The sequence below is a fragment of the Motacilla alba genome, chromosome 15, assembly GCF_015832195.1.
Source record: "Motacilla alba alba isolate MOTALB_02 chromosome 15, Motacilla_alba_V1.0_pri, whole genome shotgun sequence".
NCBI lineage: Eukaryota > Metazoa > Chordata > Aves > Passeriformes > Motacillidae > Motacilla > Motacilla alba.
This window is the reverse complement of record NC_052030.1, coordinates 9,748,494-9,764,994: the sequence shown is the minus strand read 5'-3', so window position 1 is coordinate 9,764,994 and position 16,501 is coordinate 9,748,494. Positions and strand designations below refer to the sequence as shown.

The 16,501-nt window shown below is 50.5% G+C and overlaps 1 protein-coding gene across 3 annotated transcripts in view; it reads left to right on the top strand.

Moving 5' to 3' along the window:
• UBE3B (ubiquitin protein ligase E3B) overlaps positions 1-16,501 on the top strand; it is a 20,817-nt gene extending 4,316 nt beyond the window's left edge. For all 3 annotated transcript variants that reach the window (XM_038152362.1, XM_038152361.1, XM_038152363.1), the window contains 20 exons: positions 535-617; positions 1,153-1,258; positions 1,913-2,033; positions 2,633-2,810; positions 3,080-3,249; positions 4,047-4,214; positions 4,967-5,138; positions 5,721-5,839; positions 6,448-6,562; positions 6,908-7,007; positions 7,446-7,565; positions 7,877-8,053; positions 8,141-8,251; positions 9,004-9,141; positions 9,275-9,340; positions 10,680-10,738; positions 12,237-12,419; positions 12,840-12,951; positions 13,240-13,332; positions 13,936-16,501. In XM_038152362.1, the coding sequence (XP_038008290.1) occupies positions 535-617; positions 1,153-1,258; positions 1,913-2,033; positions 2,633-2,810; positions 3,080-3,249; positions 4,047-4,214; positions 4,967-5,138; positions 5,721-5,839; positions 6,448-6,562; positions 6,908-7,007; positions 7,446-7,565; positions 7,877-8,053; positions 8,141-8,251; positions 9,004-9,141; positions 9,275-9,340; positions 10,680-10,738; positions 12,237-12,419; positions 12,840-12,951; positions 13,240-13,332; positions 13,936-14,127 (2,583 nt within the window). In that variant the 3' untranslated portion in view covers positions 14,128-16,501. The remainder of the gene's footprint in view (positions 1-534; positions 618-1,152; positions 1,259-1,912; positions 2,034-2,632; positions 2,811-3,079; positions 3,250-4,046; positions 4,215-4,966; positions 5,139-5,720; positions 5,840-6,447; positions 6,563-6,907; positions 7,008-7,445; positions 7,566-7,876; positions 8,054-8,140; positions 8,252-9,003; positions 9,142-9,274; positions 9,341-10,679; positions 10,739-12,236; positions 12,420-12,839; positions 12,952-13,239; positions 13,333-13,935) is intronic.

Here is a 16,501-nt window from a genome sequence, read left to right as displayed (position 1 = left end):
TTTCTCAAGTTCTCTCAAGTGCTTCTCAAGTAAAGCAGTGTCCCCACCTGAGACCAAATCCACCCTTCCCCTTCTGTCACTGCTGCTGAACCTGAATCCTGCTCAATCACCTCATCATGAGATGGACAGGGACAAGTCCTACATAACTTTGCCAAGCTTTGCAGCTGCCACATGGTATTGGCTGGGTTTGTTTGCTGCTCTGCTGGGAAAAGGAACTGATATAATGAATCTTTTAAATAAGAATTACATTACCAAACTCTGAGCCTTGCCTGTTAATTTTTAAAGCCTGTGAGCACAGGTTCTAGGGAAATAAGTCCTTCAGAGTGTCTGATTTCATTGCAGTGTCTCTCTTCTGCCATTATTAACCTGAGGCCCTTCTAGTTCTGCCAAATATCTTGTAAGAACTGGATTTTGGGCTGCTCTGATGTTCTTTTTCTCTTCATTAAATAAACTTTACGTCTCTCCGGAGTAATAGTATCTTTTTTTCTGAGTACTACAGGGTTTTTATATTTTCATTCCTTTTTTCCATTCCAGATTTTGCTAACTAATGGCTTGGCAAGATCCAGACCTTCCCTGTCCAAAGGTTCCTTAACTGCCATCTTCTCCCTTGCCTTGCGGTGAGTCAGCTGGAGCTGCTTGGGGGGTTTTGCAGCCAAACTTGTCTTTTTTTAGTGTTTTTTTGGTGTTTTTTTAAGACTTTTCATTCTTTCAGTGGTTTTGTGCCATTGAGAATATCACCCTGAGGAAAGAAGTTGCTTTAGGCAAATGGCTCACTTTGCTGTCACCCTTTTTCAGATTAGAGTGGCTTTGAGTCAGACATTACTGTGAGCCTAAGCTTGAGGGTGCAGTTCAGTTCAGGGTGAGCTTGCTCTGAGAACAGAAGTGTGAGTGAATGATCTTTTCCCTGGGATGCTTCAAAGCCAGGTTGGAAAGGGCTTGGAGCAGCCTGGGATAGTGGAAGGTGTCCCTGCCCATGGCAGGAGCGTGGGATGGGCTGAGCTTTAAGTTCTCTTCCAACCCAACCCATTCCCTGTGCCTGTGGTTCTTGCTGAGGGAATTCCCAGGATTCAGTTCTGGATGGCTCAGTTGGAGGCCGTGTTGCTTTCCCAGGTTGGGTTGAGCTCTGAAGTGTTTCCCTCTCTCTCTCTGTAGCCCTGTGGTTGCTGCACAGTTCTCTGACAATCTGCTGAGGTCCTTCCTGATCCATGTCATGTCTGTGCCTGCTATAATGACTCACCTTGCTACTCTCACCCCTGAGGTAAGTGGGTGATCTCAGAGGACTGATTATCACACCAGGCCACTTGTTATTCCATTTTACCAGCTCTTGGAACAGAGCTTTGGCATTTCTCTTTGCCTGTTTCAATTCTCTGTTGTGAAAGCCTTACAAATACTCTGGATTTCTAATGCAGAAGTTATTAACAGCAGTGGGATGATGGGCTGAACTGCCCTAAAATACCCAAATAAATAAATTATAGAGGCATGTATGACCCACAGCTTGAATTTTTCGTGTCCTTGTTCTTCCCTTTCCATAACCACAGACAGAGCCAAAGCCAAAGTCACCCTTTTGGGTGGCAGAGGCTCTGTGGGGGTGACAAGTGTGCTGCCCACTAATCCAATTCAATCTGCTTGGTGCAGACAGGCAGGTTTTGTGCCAAATGGGCAAATCCTGTGTTCTTGCAGACAGGACATTGCAAAGGTCTGGCTCCATCTCCAGCACGACCTGTTCACCTGCCAGGGGTTTTATTTCCCAGCCCAGCTCCGTGTCACTCTGTGGGCAGAGTGTTTGACACTAAAGCAGCCTCAACTTGCTGCTTTATTTGGGAAGAAAAACCAGTGCCAAGTGCTGCTGGCAGGTCAGGAGTGGGAATGTGCTGCTCCCCAGCCTCAGTGGCCCTTCCATGCTGTGTTCCAGCGCCTGGCAGTGATGGAATCCCACGATCTCTTCCGGAAGTTCATCCTGTTCCTGAGCCGGGAGTCGCAGTGCCGGGATGTCTGCGTGTGCCTGGAGGGCAGTCACACCCTCTGCTTGCTGGGTGAGCACCTCCACCTCTTCTGTTGGGTTTGAAAAAGAGTCTTGATTCAGATCTTCTTTTTTCATGGGGCAGAGCTGCCTCCAACTCATAATTTTTAATTGTTATTTTGATAATTTTCTCTAAATAATAACTGAGGTGTATTTTGGGATGTTACAGACAAGGTTTAAGACCTTTGCAAAGGGAAGAAGGGCCTGAGAGTTGCACTTGTATCCATGTCATGCATTATCTCTGCCAGCTTTTCACTTGGACACTGAGCAAATCTTGGAGTGTGGCAGACTTGGATCTCCCTCCCCTAAATGCTGCTCTATATTTAAATTCACATTTTTGCAAAAGTAACAAGATTACCAGTTGGGACTCTGGGATAACCTTGGGTTGTAGCTTCTAGTAGTTTGTAGAAGGTGTTGGTGGGAAGGTGGCCAAAGGGACGTGTCACCTCAGGGGTTGATGTGTGCTGGAAATGGCTTCCTGCAGGGTGGCCTCTGAGATCACTGCTGACACAAATCCTCTCCTGGGCCTGGGAAAGGATTCACTTCACCTGTCACCCCCGTCCCACAGCATCTGTGCCTCCTTAAGCCTTGCTGTGCTGGTCCTTCCTCCAGGCAATCTGGTGTTCCTGGGCTCCCTGAATGACCAGGTGCTGGAGGAGGAGACAGCTCATTTTGTGGGGGTGCTCATCCACATGCTCTCCTACTGCCAGAAGTACGTGTCCCAGAAGAAATCCAACCTCACCCACTGGCACCCTGTGCTGGGCTGGTTCTCACAGACTGTGGATTATGGGTGAGTGGGAAGACCTCACTGGGAGAAATGATGAAGCTTCTCCTTTTATTTTTAATTTTTTTTTATATGTTGCAAAGTATTTTATGTTTTGAGATGAACAGTGAGAATAATTTCTCAGATATTTCATGTTCTAGCTGCACACTAAACTGTGGCATTCCTGCACACACTGTTCCGTGGGTGGGTGCATATTCCAGTTTGGAGTATGAGCTAAATGGATCAGTATCACTGCCTGGTGTTTTATTCCAAGCTCCCCCTGCTCTGTCTTCCAGGCTGAACGAGTCCATGCCCCTGCTGACCAAGCAGCTGCAGCACCTCTGGGGGGTCCACATGATCCGCATCCTCTTCAGTGATGTGCTCAGCAAGAAACTGCTGGAAAATCAGGAGATAGCTCAGCTGCCAGCACAGCCAATCTCCCCTCAGAACAGCCTTCCTATGAAAAGTCAGTTCTGGAGGGTTTTGGGGTTTTTTTGTCTGTGTGTGTGTGTACATGGATCTCTCTCCCAAACTTGCAGGGCTTTGACTTTTCCACTTATGCCAAAAGCTTTGAATAATTAGTTGCAGCAGCTGCTGCTGCTTAGGTGGAGATGTGATGCCTCCTATTTGTAATTCCTCCTTGGAACACTTCTGTGACCTGGGGCAAGTCTCTTTCTTTAGTGCTAGAAAAATATTTGCTTATTTTAGCAGTTTCTTTTCATCGTTTTCTCGAGTAGCTGAAGTGCTTTTGGCAAAACTTAAGGCTTCCAAGGGAAGATGAGAGCTCAGCTTCCCACATGGAAAGCAAGGTGAAGCTGGATCCTACGCCTGTGAGGTGTGGTGGTCCTGCAGAAGAGGATTTGGGATAAGATAACTGTAAATCTGTTATTTTCTAGCTGTTGCCCATAACACAGGATCCTGTGGTCATTATTTGCTGCGGTCAGGACTGTGGATCACGAGAGGTTTGGGTTGGAAGGGCACTTACAGCTCATTCTTTTCACCTTGTCCTGTAGAGCATGTACAGAGCTGTGGAATGGTTTGAATTGGAAAGGATTTGGGGCCATAGGCAGGGACACCTTCCCCTGTCTCAGGCTGCTCCAAGCCCTGTCCAACCTGGCCTTGGACACTTCAGGGATCCAGGGGCAGCCACGGCTTCTCTGGGCACCCTGCGCCAGGGCCTCCCCACCCTCACAGGGAAGGATTCCTTCCCAAAACCCCATCTAACCCTGCCTTTTGGCATTCCTCCTGTGTTTCTGCCCCCAGACCTGTTCAAGAGAGCTTTCCAGAAGTCGGCCTCGGTCCGGAACATCCTGAAGCCGGTGGGAGGGAAGCGCGTGGACTCTGCCGAGGTGCAGAAGGTTTGCAGCATCTGTGTCCTGTACCAAACCACCCTGACCACCCTCACCCAGATCCGCCTGCAGATCCTCACAGGTCAGGCCACCTCCCTGCTGCTCAAATCCTTTCCAGTGGAGAGAAAAAAAAAAGATATTTTCTTATTTCTGTTGATTTGTTGGGAGTTTTATCACTGCCAACAGGTTATTGACTGGCTGGGGAAGGCTTGTTCCATCCTGAATCATCTGTGGGATCAATAACATTCAGCACCACTTGATCAAGCACAAACTCTCAAGAATACAAATTAAAGCAAGTTTTCCTCTCATGAAACCTTGCTTACTCCCTCTCAATCTTCAGCCTGAGTCAGGGTTTTTGGGGAGCCTGGCAATATTAATCTTTCTGTGGTGGGAACACTGAATGCTTTCATACATCTCGAGAACAAATTGCCTGTCTTGGGAAGGGCTGGAGGAGGAGATCACTGTTTTGGTCTGGTGGGTAGAGCAGGCAGTGGGTCCATGCTTTGGGTGCTTTGTGGTGTTATGGGTGCAGCCCTGTTGTGTTCTCATCCCTAAGGTGGATGTGGGATCACAGGAATTCATTATTTTTTAAAGATGCAAAAGAATTAGGGGAAAAAGGTTCAAGATATGCAAGCAATGCCTCACTAAAAGCTTTTTTTGGTGTGCTTTCCTGGTGATTGTCCATCTCCTGTTAATGCAGACATGCCTGGGAGCCACATGGGATGCTCATGTTCCTCTGCTTTGCAAAAGGCTCTTTCAGCTTCAAGTCTCACCTCTCTGAGCTTTCACAAGCAGCAGAATGAACTTTACTGGGTGCACTTTATATTTTCATAGGTCTCACTTACCTGGATGATCTGCTGCCCAAATTGTGGGCTTTCATCTGTGAGCTTGGACCACAGGGGGGGTTAAAACTCTTTTTGGAGTGTTTGAACAACGACACAGAGGAATCCAAGAGGCTGCTGGCCATGCTGATGCTCTTCTGTGACTGCTCCCGTCACCTCATCACGTAGGTAGCTCATGGGTGGGGATCCCTGGATTTGTGACATGGAGCTGTTGTGTTCCTTCAGGTTCAAGAGAAACATTTAAGGTTTTATGTCTTTTCATGGCAATAAGTAGGCAGGGTAAAGCAGCAAGCTTTTGGGATTGAGGCCTGAAAAATAAAAGGCTTCAAAAGGACTTTTCTCCCTCAGCCATGTGCTGCTTGCAGCTGGTGACAAAAGTGGGCAGGAAGGGGAAAAGAAACAACTCAGAAGATGGGAAAGGGGGTGGAAAATTGCCCTTGCTGCTGGTCACTAGAGACAATTCTGTCCTCTTGAATGAGGCAGAAATTTTCTTGGGAATGGAAAAGGTTTTTTTAGGCCTGAAACATTGACTTTGCTTGTATCTCAGCCTCTCATACCATCTTCTGTTAGGATCTGCTATCAGTCAAAATCCATAAATAAGGTTTGGTTGTTTATGACTTTGGATCCTCATGGGTGTCAGTTGTCATAGAAATAAGAGCTGCTGCTAAAGGATAATGTGCCTTTATGAAAATTTCAACAGGGAATTAAATTTACACTTGTGCATTTGCATTTGTTTGCTCTGACAGGATTCTGGATGACATCGAGGTCTATGAAGAGCAGATTTCATTCAAACTGGAAGAGCTGGTGACCATCTCCTCTTTCCTGAATTCCTTTGTGTTTAAGATGATTTGGGATGGAATTGTAGGTGAGTGCTTTTAGTAGCTTGGGTTGATGTTACTGTTAGAACCACAAATGGCATTAATTTTGGAATTTGAAGCTTCTGCTAATTATTCCTTGGCACAAAAAGCACTTCAATGTGGGAATATGTCCCAGTCTTTTGATGTCCAGATGCCACAATCATGCTTTGTGCCAAATGCAGAGCACTTCCCTATTTCCAGTAAGGATTTGTGTAACAGACATGATGGGCATGTTGTTTTTTGGCAGAGATGAGGTTTAGCAAGGCTGGGCCATGTGTTGGACAAGAGCAGGGCAGTGCTGTGACCAGGCAGAGCAGCTTGCTTGGGTCTCTGTAGAATCTGCTGTGGATCTCTCTGCTGGTATAACTTGGGTACAGCTCAGCTCTCTGGTAATTAGCTGAGATAGTCCAGCTCTGATGTGAAATGAGATGGCTTTGATTAGCTCTGTTTAAAGAAGAGACCATCTCTCTTCCCAGAGGCACAACATCCTTCCCTCCAGAGCCCGTGCGGGCCAGGAAAGCATCCCAGTGCTGTTACTGTGGGGAGGATAATCAAGGTGTGGCTCCTGCTGGTGCCAAGGGTGCCTGGACTTTGCTGCCTTGTTCCTTTTGTGCAGAGAATGCCCGAGGGGAGACCCTGGAGCTGTTCCATTCTGTCCATGGCTGGCTCATGGTGCTGTACGAGCGGGATTGTCGGCGGCGCTTCGCTCCCGAGGATCACTGGCTGCGCAAGTGAGTGGCCCAGGGCAGGGATCCTGGGCAGCTCCAGGCTGGTCCCACTGCTCCACATCTCTGGGGAGCCTGATTTGGGATTCCTTATTGGCATTCTGCCTGTGGGATCGAGGTGGGAGCTGCTGCCTGTGTTTGTGGTTAAGGACACCCCTCGTGTTGGTGGAGGTTTGGGTGGTGCTTTGAAAACTGACTCAGCACCCAAGAGCTTGGGTGTCCCTGGCCCATTTTTCCTTCTTGGTGTGTACACTGAGCACTTCAGTCATCTTTGGAATCACTGCCTGTTCCCTCTCTCCCACACCTGGGTATTTCTCAGGGATCTCTGAATCTCTGCCTTTCTTTGTCAAGGGACCTCAAACCCAGCGTGCTCTTCCAGGAGCTGGACAAGGACAAGAAACGAGCCCAGCTGCTCCTGCAGTACATCCCACATGTCATTCCCCACAAGAACGTGAGTGGGATGGGGGCAGAGGGTGGAGGCTGGGAATCAATGCTCTGGGTGGCCATTGGGGTGGGAGGGACACGTGTCTGGAGCATTTTGTGACACGGAGCTTCTTTTGAAATGCCAGCTAAATAACAGTCTTCTCCTTCATCCTCACCTTCCCCAATAGATTTCCTCTAAATGTCTTGATTTCTGTTGCTGAGAGAGGACTGATCTGTGTCCTCACCCCTTCCTAGTGCATTTCCTTCAAATGCTTGATCTCTGTGTTGAGACAGAACTGATCTGTGTGTGCAGCTGCAGGCAGTGACTGGGTGACAGTGGTGCCACTGGGAATAGCTGGGATCGGGACAACCAGCAGCAGTTCTGTGTGTCAGGAGGCTCCCAAATCCCTGCTGCCCTGCAGGATGGGGATCCCCGTGGATTTTCCATTTTTTTTTCTTTTTGCAGAGGGTGCTGCTCTTCCGGAACATGGTCACCAAGGAGAAGGAGAAGCTGGGGCTGGTGGAGACGAGCTCGGCGTCCCCTCACGTCACCCACATCACCATCCGCCGCTCCCGCATGCTCGAGGTGAGGGACACGAGCCAGCCCACAGGGCAGCAACCTGGCCTGACAAAAACAGGGCAGGGAGAGGTGATTTTACCTTCTCTGTGGCTGCTGAGGGGCCCACTCCCAGAACTGAGAATGCTGCATCCTCGTTCAGCTCAGGCTGCTGCAAACCTGGAATTTTGACTTGGAAAATGCTGGTTTCTTGAGCTCAAGTCTCAATGACAAATTCAGATTTCTGTGGTGGGCCTGTGTCCTGTCTCTGCTGCATCTCTGGGTGGGTGTTTCACGTGTCTCTCTCTGGGATTATCCTCTGGATTTTCTGCTCTGTGCAGGATGGGTACGAACAGCTCCGGCAGCTTTCCCAGAACGCCATGAAGGGAGTGATCAGAGTGAAGTTTGTCAATGACCTGGGGGTTGATGAGGCTGGTATTGATCAAGATGGGGTCTTCAAAGAGTTCCTGGAAGAGATCATTAAAAAAGTGTTTGACCCTGCACTGAACCTGTTCAAGGTAGGACACAGGTGCCACCTGAGGTGACCTGGTGCAGGCAAAGCAGTCCTGTCTCACTGGGCTCTTATCTCTTATCTCTTTGTGCAGACCACCAGTGGTGATGAGAGGCTCTATCCATCCCCAACATCCTACATCCATGAGAACTACCTGCAGCTCTTTGAGTTTGTGGGGAAGATGCTTGGGAAGGCTGTGTATGAGGTGAGCCAGAAGCACCAGCTTGGGATCTTGTCAGTGATGGTGCCTTTGAGGGCATCTGTCCTGCTTGGGGGGCGGTTATTGAAGAGTGGAGTTTGGGAAAAGGGCTTGGATAAAGATTCTCTTAGTGGAACAGACCGGAATTTCTTTAGGCATGTATTAAAAACAATCTTGGAGGTAAAAACTTGGGTCATGCGTTGATTGTTCCTCATGGTGCTGGGACACCAGCCTGATTTTTTGGTGATCCACTTTACAAACATCCATTTGTGGATACCTCAGAGGGACATGAGGCAAAAGGGACGGTGAAATGACAGAATTACTGATAGTTCCCTTTCAACCTGAATCATTCTTTCTAGTCCAATCCCCTTCCCATGGGCAGGGGCACCTTCCACTATCCCAGGTTGCTCCAAGCCCTGTCCAACCTGGCCCTGGACACTTCCAGGGATCCAGGGGCAGCTCTCTGGGCAGCCTGTGCCAGGGCCTCACTTCCCTCACAGGGAAGGATTTTTCCACTAAATTTCTCCTCTTTCAGTTCAAACCATGTACTGTGGTCCTTTTAAGGAACACATGGAGTTCCCCAAGTGCCTTTTTGCACCTGCCTTACTAATGAATGGATTTTAAGAGGATGTGGGGTTTGTAGCTGATTTTGGTGCCCTTTTTGTCCCACATCACACGATCTGCCTTGCAGGTAACCAAAGATGCCACAACCACAAGTGCGTGGCAGGACCTTACCTGTGCATTCTTCTTGTCCACAGGGAATAGTTGTGGATGTGCCATTTGCTTCCTTCTTTTTGAGTCAGCTCCTTGGGCACCACCACAGTGTCTTCTACAGCTCCGTGGATGAACTGCCCTCCTTGGACTCAGAGTTCTATAAAAATCTCACTTCAATTAAGGTTGGAGCTATAATTTTTCTGTCGTTCACCTCCCTGATTGCTGCCTGTTATTAGAAACTGGGAGTGACTGGTGGTTCTGCTGCTGAGCCCTGACCTTTCTTCCCTTTTTTTCCTTCTCCTTGTTGTTCTCCAGCGTTATGATGGTGATATCAGTGACCTGGGCTTGACACTGTCCTATGATGAAGATGTGATGGGTCAGGTAGGTTTTTATTCCGTTATTTTTTTGGACCTTACCTCTGTTTTATCCTCTCAGCTTGTCTGAGCTCAGCCATGGGATTCAGTATCTGCCTGTGGGCAGAAAACAGCTTTTTCCACAATCAGAGGTTCCCCTCTGACTCTAAATTTTTCTCCTTCCAGAGTTGAAAAAGTGTTTAATGCTTCCCCTGCATAACTGGGTTCCCTTCTTAAAAGAAGAGGGAGAAATTCCTCTTCTTCCCACATAGATGGTTCTGTCAGGGAAACTCCCAAGAGTGTCAGGAGGTCTCTTGGCCTAGAGGATGAAAAGCTGTTTGGCAGTCCCTTAGGAAGACTTGGAGGTACTTGGTTGCACTTGAGCCCTGTGAAGTTGTGTGTGCAGAGCTGGAAGATCTGGAGAGAGATCAGATAAAAATGCTTTTTGCTGGCAGTGTTGTGCTGCAAATTCCATGGGGAGCCGTGGAGGACACCTGCTGCTGCCTCAGGATTGCTGAGGTTTCAGCTTGGAGGGTTCTTCCAGGTGAAAAATGAAGGTAGGAGCAGGATGTGGAGCCCAGCAACGAGACACTGAAGGCTGTGGTTCACTGAGGTTAAGAATAACCCAGGCACTCCTGTTTCCCCAGTGCTTTGGTGGTGCTGAAGGAGCCAGGTGGGGTCACCGTGACTGAACTCTGTGTCCCTGTAGCCACAGCCATGTCACAGCTGAGCTCATTCCCTGTGCTGGGCTTCAGTCTGACCTTGGAATTCACCTGGAGCCGAGGCACAGAGGCCTCTGTAAAGTGGGAATGAGGATGTGCTGCCTCAGCTTGGGCAAAGAGGAGTGGGGACTCTGCAGGCAGCACCTGGAGGGTCCTGCACTGGCTGGAGGAGATCACCAGGCACTGGGAGAGCCCTCCTGGCTCTCTGCCTTCCTGCCTGGAGTGCCCAGCTGGAGGGACAGAGCTCCAGCATGAGACCTGTGGCTCAGCCAACTTTGGGTTGTGCTGTCAGGCTGAGCTCTCTGAGCTTGCCCAGCCTCTGGATTCTGGGATTGTGACAGTCCCCCAGGGCTCTTGGAATTGATTTGTGTGGGTTCAGCAGTGATGGATCAGACTGCAGAGGAGGCTTCCTTGGAGAAGGGCTGGCTCCACTGGTGGGAGAGCTGCAGTTCCTACTGTTCAATTACTCTGTTAACAGTTAAGTGAAACTGGTTCAAGGCAGAAGCAGGATTATTACTTAAATTTTAAATCCTGCTGTTTTATTGTAAAAATAAATGTTTTATGGGGAGGTAACAGCTTAGCGTGGCATTTCCTTCCATTGTGGTTCCAGGCAGTAATTAGCAATCCAATCATTTCTTCCCTCAGCTGGTTTGCCATGAACTTGTTCCTGGAGGGAAGACCATTCCTGTTACCAATGAAAATAAGTAAGTACAGCAATTAGATTTTTAAGGTCACCACTGCACAATACTTTATTCTGGTTCCTTGGGCTTGCATCTGGAATGAATTGAGATAGATTGGAGCAGAAGGAGCACATAAATATCTTAATAGAATTTGCTGGTTACAGTTCATCGGCAGAAATTGTATTAAATTTGATTTGCAAAATAAAAATTGACAATTTACTTCTTGAAACAGCACTTCTGAGGTCAAAGGCACCCAGTCAGGGAGATTTTGCAGGATTTAATGATGGTGATGGATACAGACAGATGGATTCAAAGCAATTCAGGCACACAGTCGTGAACACAGAGGGCACAGATGCTCAAAGACACCTTGGAGCAGACAGATCTCCTCAGAATGATAACATGTGGCAGTTGTATAAAGCACCGTGTTCCGAGCAGACAGTGCTGAATTCAAATGTACTCGACAGTCGTTCTTTAGAGCCAGGAAATCAGAGGAGACACCGAGCCCCGGGGCTGTTTTCACAGATAACCGGCTTTTAGATCGTTATCAGAAATGTCAACTCCGGAGCCTGAAAACCAACCCCACCTTTTTGTTCCTTTTTTTTTTTTTCCGTCTCTATCTCCTTCAGTGCTCATAAAAGCAGAATGAAATATCTATTAAGCAAATGTGTGTTTGAACTGGTGATCTGGGGGTTGTTATCTTTTTCCTGACAAATGGAAGCTGGATCCCACCTGGATCTGTGCTTGGCAGTCTGATGTTTCCAGGCTTTTCTCTTCTCCAGCTCTGACCAGGGAGTTTGCATTTGAAAGGCTCTTCCTCTGGCTTGTTACAAGTCAGCTCAGGGAAAAAAAAGTTGAAAGTCCTGGATGCTGCTCTAGTAATTTACAGCAGAAATTTGAAGCTTTTGCACCCAAATTGGGAGCTGGGAGGGAGCAGAAGTGTTGGGAATGGCAGCAGTCTGGAAGCAGCTCTGCCTGGGGGTGCTGGGATGACCTTGCCAAAAAGCCAGGCAGTGGAATTGAGGTGGGGTCTGGGTGGGAGCTGCTGAAGAGGAATTTGCAAGTTCAGGTGTTTTGCCTGGAGGTGAGAAGAGGAAGAGCCTCTCTCTAACAAAAAGTTCACCTTTCCCACATCCTGCAGGAAGGTGGGAATCTGCTTCGTGGTTTTGCTGTGGTGTTTCTCCAGCCATGGGGCGGCAGAGCCCGGTGAGCTGTTGGTCAGACCTAGAGGAGAGCTGAGCTGTTAAAAGCAGTTGGAGCTGTGTCCAGCCCAGGCTGATCAAGGAGTTATTAAAGCCAGTTAGTCCCTGAGCTGGGCAGGAGCTCTGAGAAGTGAGCAGAGTCCTAGAGGGGGTAAAGGGGCAAAATCTGGGCAGAAAAAAACATCTTCATGGGCCTGGAGGGTGAAGTATAACCCTGTCCAGGCTGCCCCAGCCCTTTTGGGGCTGGAGAAGACATCAGGGCCATTCAGTGCTGGGTGCCCCTGTCAGCTCCATGTCCCCCGTGGCACCTGCCTGTCCCACAGGATCAGCTACATCCACCTGATGGCACATTTCCGGATGCACACCCAGATCAAGAGCCAGACCGCCGCGCTCATCGGCGGCTTCAGGTCCATCATCAAGCCCGAGTGGATCCGCATGTTCTCCGCGCCCGAGCTGCAGCGCCTCATCTCCGGGGACAACGCCGAGATCGACCTCGAGGACCTGAAGTAAGTGACACCTGGGGCTGCTGGGCATCCTTCATCTGGCCTGGGAGATGAGCTTTTCTTTGCAGAGCTCCTGGGACGTGGAAGGACAGTGACTTGGCCACAACTTCTGCTGCTCTTACTTGGAGGAACACCTTCGGAACGTGTTCCTTAAGGCTAATTTGGGATGGGTCCTTTCTTTCGTTGTTCCTGGGAGCAGAATTCCTGTCTGCTTTTCCCTTTCCTCTGATCAAGTGCCCAGGAAGTGCTGGGGGCTGAGTGTCAGCAGTGAACCCTGACCCGTGGCAGGTGTTGCACAGGCCTTGGAGCAACCAGGGCAAATGGAATTTGCAACAAGATGAGCTTTAAGGTCCCTTCCAAAGCATCCCACCCTGTGCTCCTCCTGCTGCAGTGGCAGGCCTGTCAGAGCCTTTTCCTCCCCAGGAAGCACACGGTGTACTACGGGGGCTTCCATGGCAGTCACCGTGTCATCATCTGGCTCTGGGACATCCTGGCCAACGACTTCAGCCCTGAGGAGAGAGCCATGTTCCTCAAGGTGAGTGAGGAGCCATCCCTGCCCAGCTGGGATCTGGGGTGCTGGGGCCAGGGCTGTTCTCCAGTTACCTGGGTGCTCTCTGGAGGGGCACCAGAGCTCCTGACACCGGGAAGTGCCCAGCAGAGCCCTGTGGATGCTGTAGTGTCACCATGAATGGCCCTGCAGAGGTGGCACTCCCCAAAGGCTGTCAGACACACTCTGGGGGGTGCTCAGTGCCAGGAGGGGATGGGCCTGACCTGTCACTGTGTGGCTGTTCTGCTCCCATCATCACCATGTGGCACTTTCCAGTTTGTCACCAGCTGCTCCAGGCCTCCACTTCTGGGCTTTGCCTACCTCAAGCCTCCTTTCTCCATCCGCTGCGTGGAAGTGTCTGATGACCAGGTAGGCATCCTGCTCTCAGGGCTTGGGACCTCCCTGCCCAGCTTCCTCCCTTCCATCTGACCTGGAAACCCTTAACGTGGGAAGATGAAGTGTTAGGATTAGATATCAGGGAGAAATTCTTCCTTGTGAGGCTGGTGACGCCCTGGCACAGAGTGCTCAGAGGAGCTGTGGCTGCCCCATCCCTGGAAGGGTCCCAAGCCAGGCTGGATGGGACTTGGAGCAACCTGGGATGGTGGAAGGCGTCCCTGTCCATAGCAAGGGGATGGAATGGGATGAGCTTTAAGGTCCCTTCAAACCAAACTCTTCTGGGATTCTGAAAACAGCCCTACCCCAATAGGATGCTCATGGCTGCACCCACACAGAGCAGCTGCCGACTCTTCCTGCCTGGATTCCCTGGGTTCCTCCAGGGCTGTGTTTGGGATCTCCCTGCACACCCAGCCCGTGTCAGGCATTGAGTTACCAGCGGAGCTCCTTGGAGAGGGGTGGGAAACTGAGCTTTGGGCTTTGGCTCTCCCTATTGCCAGTGCCAGGTTTTGTGTTGGCAGCTCTGCCCCGTGCCCGTGTGCCGGGACAGAGGGAGGTGACAGCTGTGTGCCCTTGCAGGACACGGGGGACACCCTGGGCAGCGTTTTGCGCGGCTTCTTCACCATCCGCAAGAAGGAGCCGGGTGGGCGCCTCCCGACCTCCTCCACGTGCTTCAACCTCCTCAAGCTCCCCAACTACAGCAAGAAGAGCATCCTGAGGGAGAAGCTGCGCTACGCCATCAGCATGAACACCGGCTTTGAGCTCTCCTAGGCGCGGCCTGGGCTCGGGATGGGGCTGGGAGCTGCTGCAGGAAGGGGGAGCCCTTCCCACGTGGAGCCCGGAGCGGCTCGGCCGGAGCCGACCGCTCGCTGGAGGCCTGGAGAGGCAGCTGCTGGTGGAGGTTCACAGGGATCCAGGGAAGAGCTGCTGGGCTCAGGGCTGGTTTTTCTTAGGCACGGCTCCAGGCTGGAGGAGGGCATGGGCCTGACCTTAAGCCCTTCACTTGACACCCACGGAAATCGTCCTCAAAAGCAAACCCCGGGGCAGCACGGAAGGAGTGCTCCAAGTGCCACCCAGATTAGTGACAGTGAGACCCCCAGCAGGCTGGGCAGCTGCTGCCATGGGAGTGCTGCCTTTTTTTTCCCCAGGAGCTGGGCTGGCAGGAAGTGAGTCTGGGAAGCTGCACAAAGGGAGAGGGATGGCAGAGCCCATGAGGAGATGGCAGCGTTGGAAGTGCCTGGATGGGCACTGCTCTCTCAGGACAGGGGGATTCCAGGTGTCCCTGCTCCTGCAGGGTCCTGGGAGTGTCTTGGAGAAGGAATCACAGGGAAGCAGCAGCTTCAGCAGGAACAGATGGACCCTGTGGCTCTTGGGAAGGCTTTGGAATGCCAGAGGTTAAGGACTGGAGCAGCAGGAGTGGGATCAGCCAGCTGTGCCTCTGCCAGGCTCCTGCCAGACCCAGGCCTTGGGACAGAAAGAGTCATGTCTCAATTTCTCAGGAGCAGGAAAGGTTTCATTTTCTTTGGTTTCCAGAGGGCAGGAGCTGGCACACACTCAGGCTCCCCAGCAGAGTGCTCAGGTGGGGCAGGTTCCTCTCTGGAACCAGGGGAATGTGTCAAATCCTCTGGAAACCTCCACTGGCAGAATCCCTCTGGGATGGAAGTTTCCCTTTGCTCACAGGCCCTTTGGACCCAGGGCAGGCTCTCTGTGTATTGGCCACATTTGCTTTGTTGCCAAACTCTTATTTTGGTCGCTTTGTCTCTTTCTGGCCTTATTTCTGTCAGTTGGTGTTTGCCTGGAGCAGGCAGCTTTTGCAGGGGGTGACTTGGGAAGGTGTGGATCCTTCCTGCCATTTCTGGGACACTCATAAAGTGTCTCTGCAGCTTCCCATCTTTGGTCCCTTGAGCTGCTGTGAGTCCTGCCCTGGCCCAGGCTGGAGAGAGACTGGGCTGCTCCTGGGCTGTGCTGGCCCTGCTGGGATTCTGGCACAGAGCAGAGCCATGGCATTGCCCTCTTGGGGTTAAAAGCCAGTCACCTTCTCCCCTTCACCTCACTGGTGAAACAAGCTCCTGCACAGGCTGCTGGCTTCTGCCCAGGGTTTTCTTCTCCCTCCTTTCCTTCCTGTGGCACTGGGGATCCTCATTCCCCTCCCTGGCCATATCCCACCTCTGCTGCTGCCCTGCCTGGTCCGTCCCGTGGGATTCCTGTGCCCAGGTGAGCTCAGCAGAGCACAGGTCTCCACACCCTGGGCTCTGGAAGAACCCCCTTAACTACAATATTTCACAATATTTCACAATATTTCCAAGGGGTCGGAAAACCCTCGGCACCGAGCAGCGAGATGGCCTTGGCTTCATCCTCCTCCTGTCGTGCTTCAGATGGATTTCAGAGAAATAACCCTTTTTTTAGAGGCAATGCCTGGAAATGCATCTGGAAAGCAATGTCAGGATCCTTTTTCTCTGTCAAATCAGTGAGATTAAACAGGAGTGATGGGAAGTGTTGGTGCGGACAGGAATGTCTGCATCCAGAGGGTTCAGGACACTGGGCTGTGAGTCTCAGAAATTAAAGATGATAGTAAATTTCTTTTTTTTTAATACATAGAACATGTTGGCATTAACCAGTTGGTGACTGTATAGTTGGGAGGTTTAGACACTGCCTTGGGCCTCTCAGAGTTTAAATATCTTCCAAAATCTCCTTTTTCCTTCTAGGAAGTGCAGTGTGTCTGACTAGAGCACAATGAGCATTCAGTGAAATGAGTTGTTGAACACTGAGATCAAATCCTTGCTCCCCTTTTCCCTTTGTTCCTCAGGAGTACAATTCCTAGAAAAAAAATCTTACTGCAGGCTTAGCTTGGTCCCTCCAAACCTGGAGATGTTGCACTACAGACACTGCTCCCGTGCTGGAGCCGGTGTGGAAAATGGGATAAATGTCTGGGAAATTCCCAGTGGATGCAGGCAAGGATTCCTGTGGAGGGGCTGATTCCTGTGTCCCAGGGAGGCTGTGTCAGTCCCTGCCTGCTCTGTGGATCCTGCCCAGGGATGGTTTTGCCACAAGGATCTTTCCTATCCAAGAACTGCTGCCGTGGAGACCTTGGTTCCATCCCTGCGTGTCTGACCTGCAGAGAAAATAAAGCTGGGATGAGTTCAGA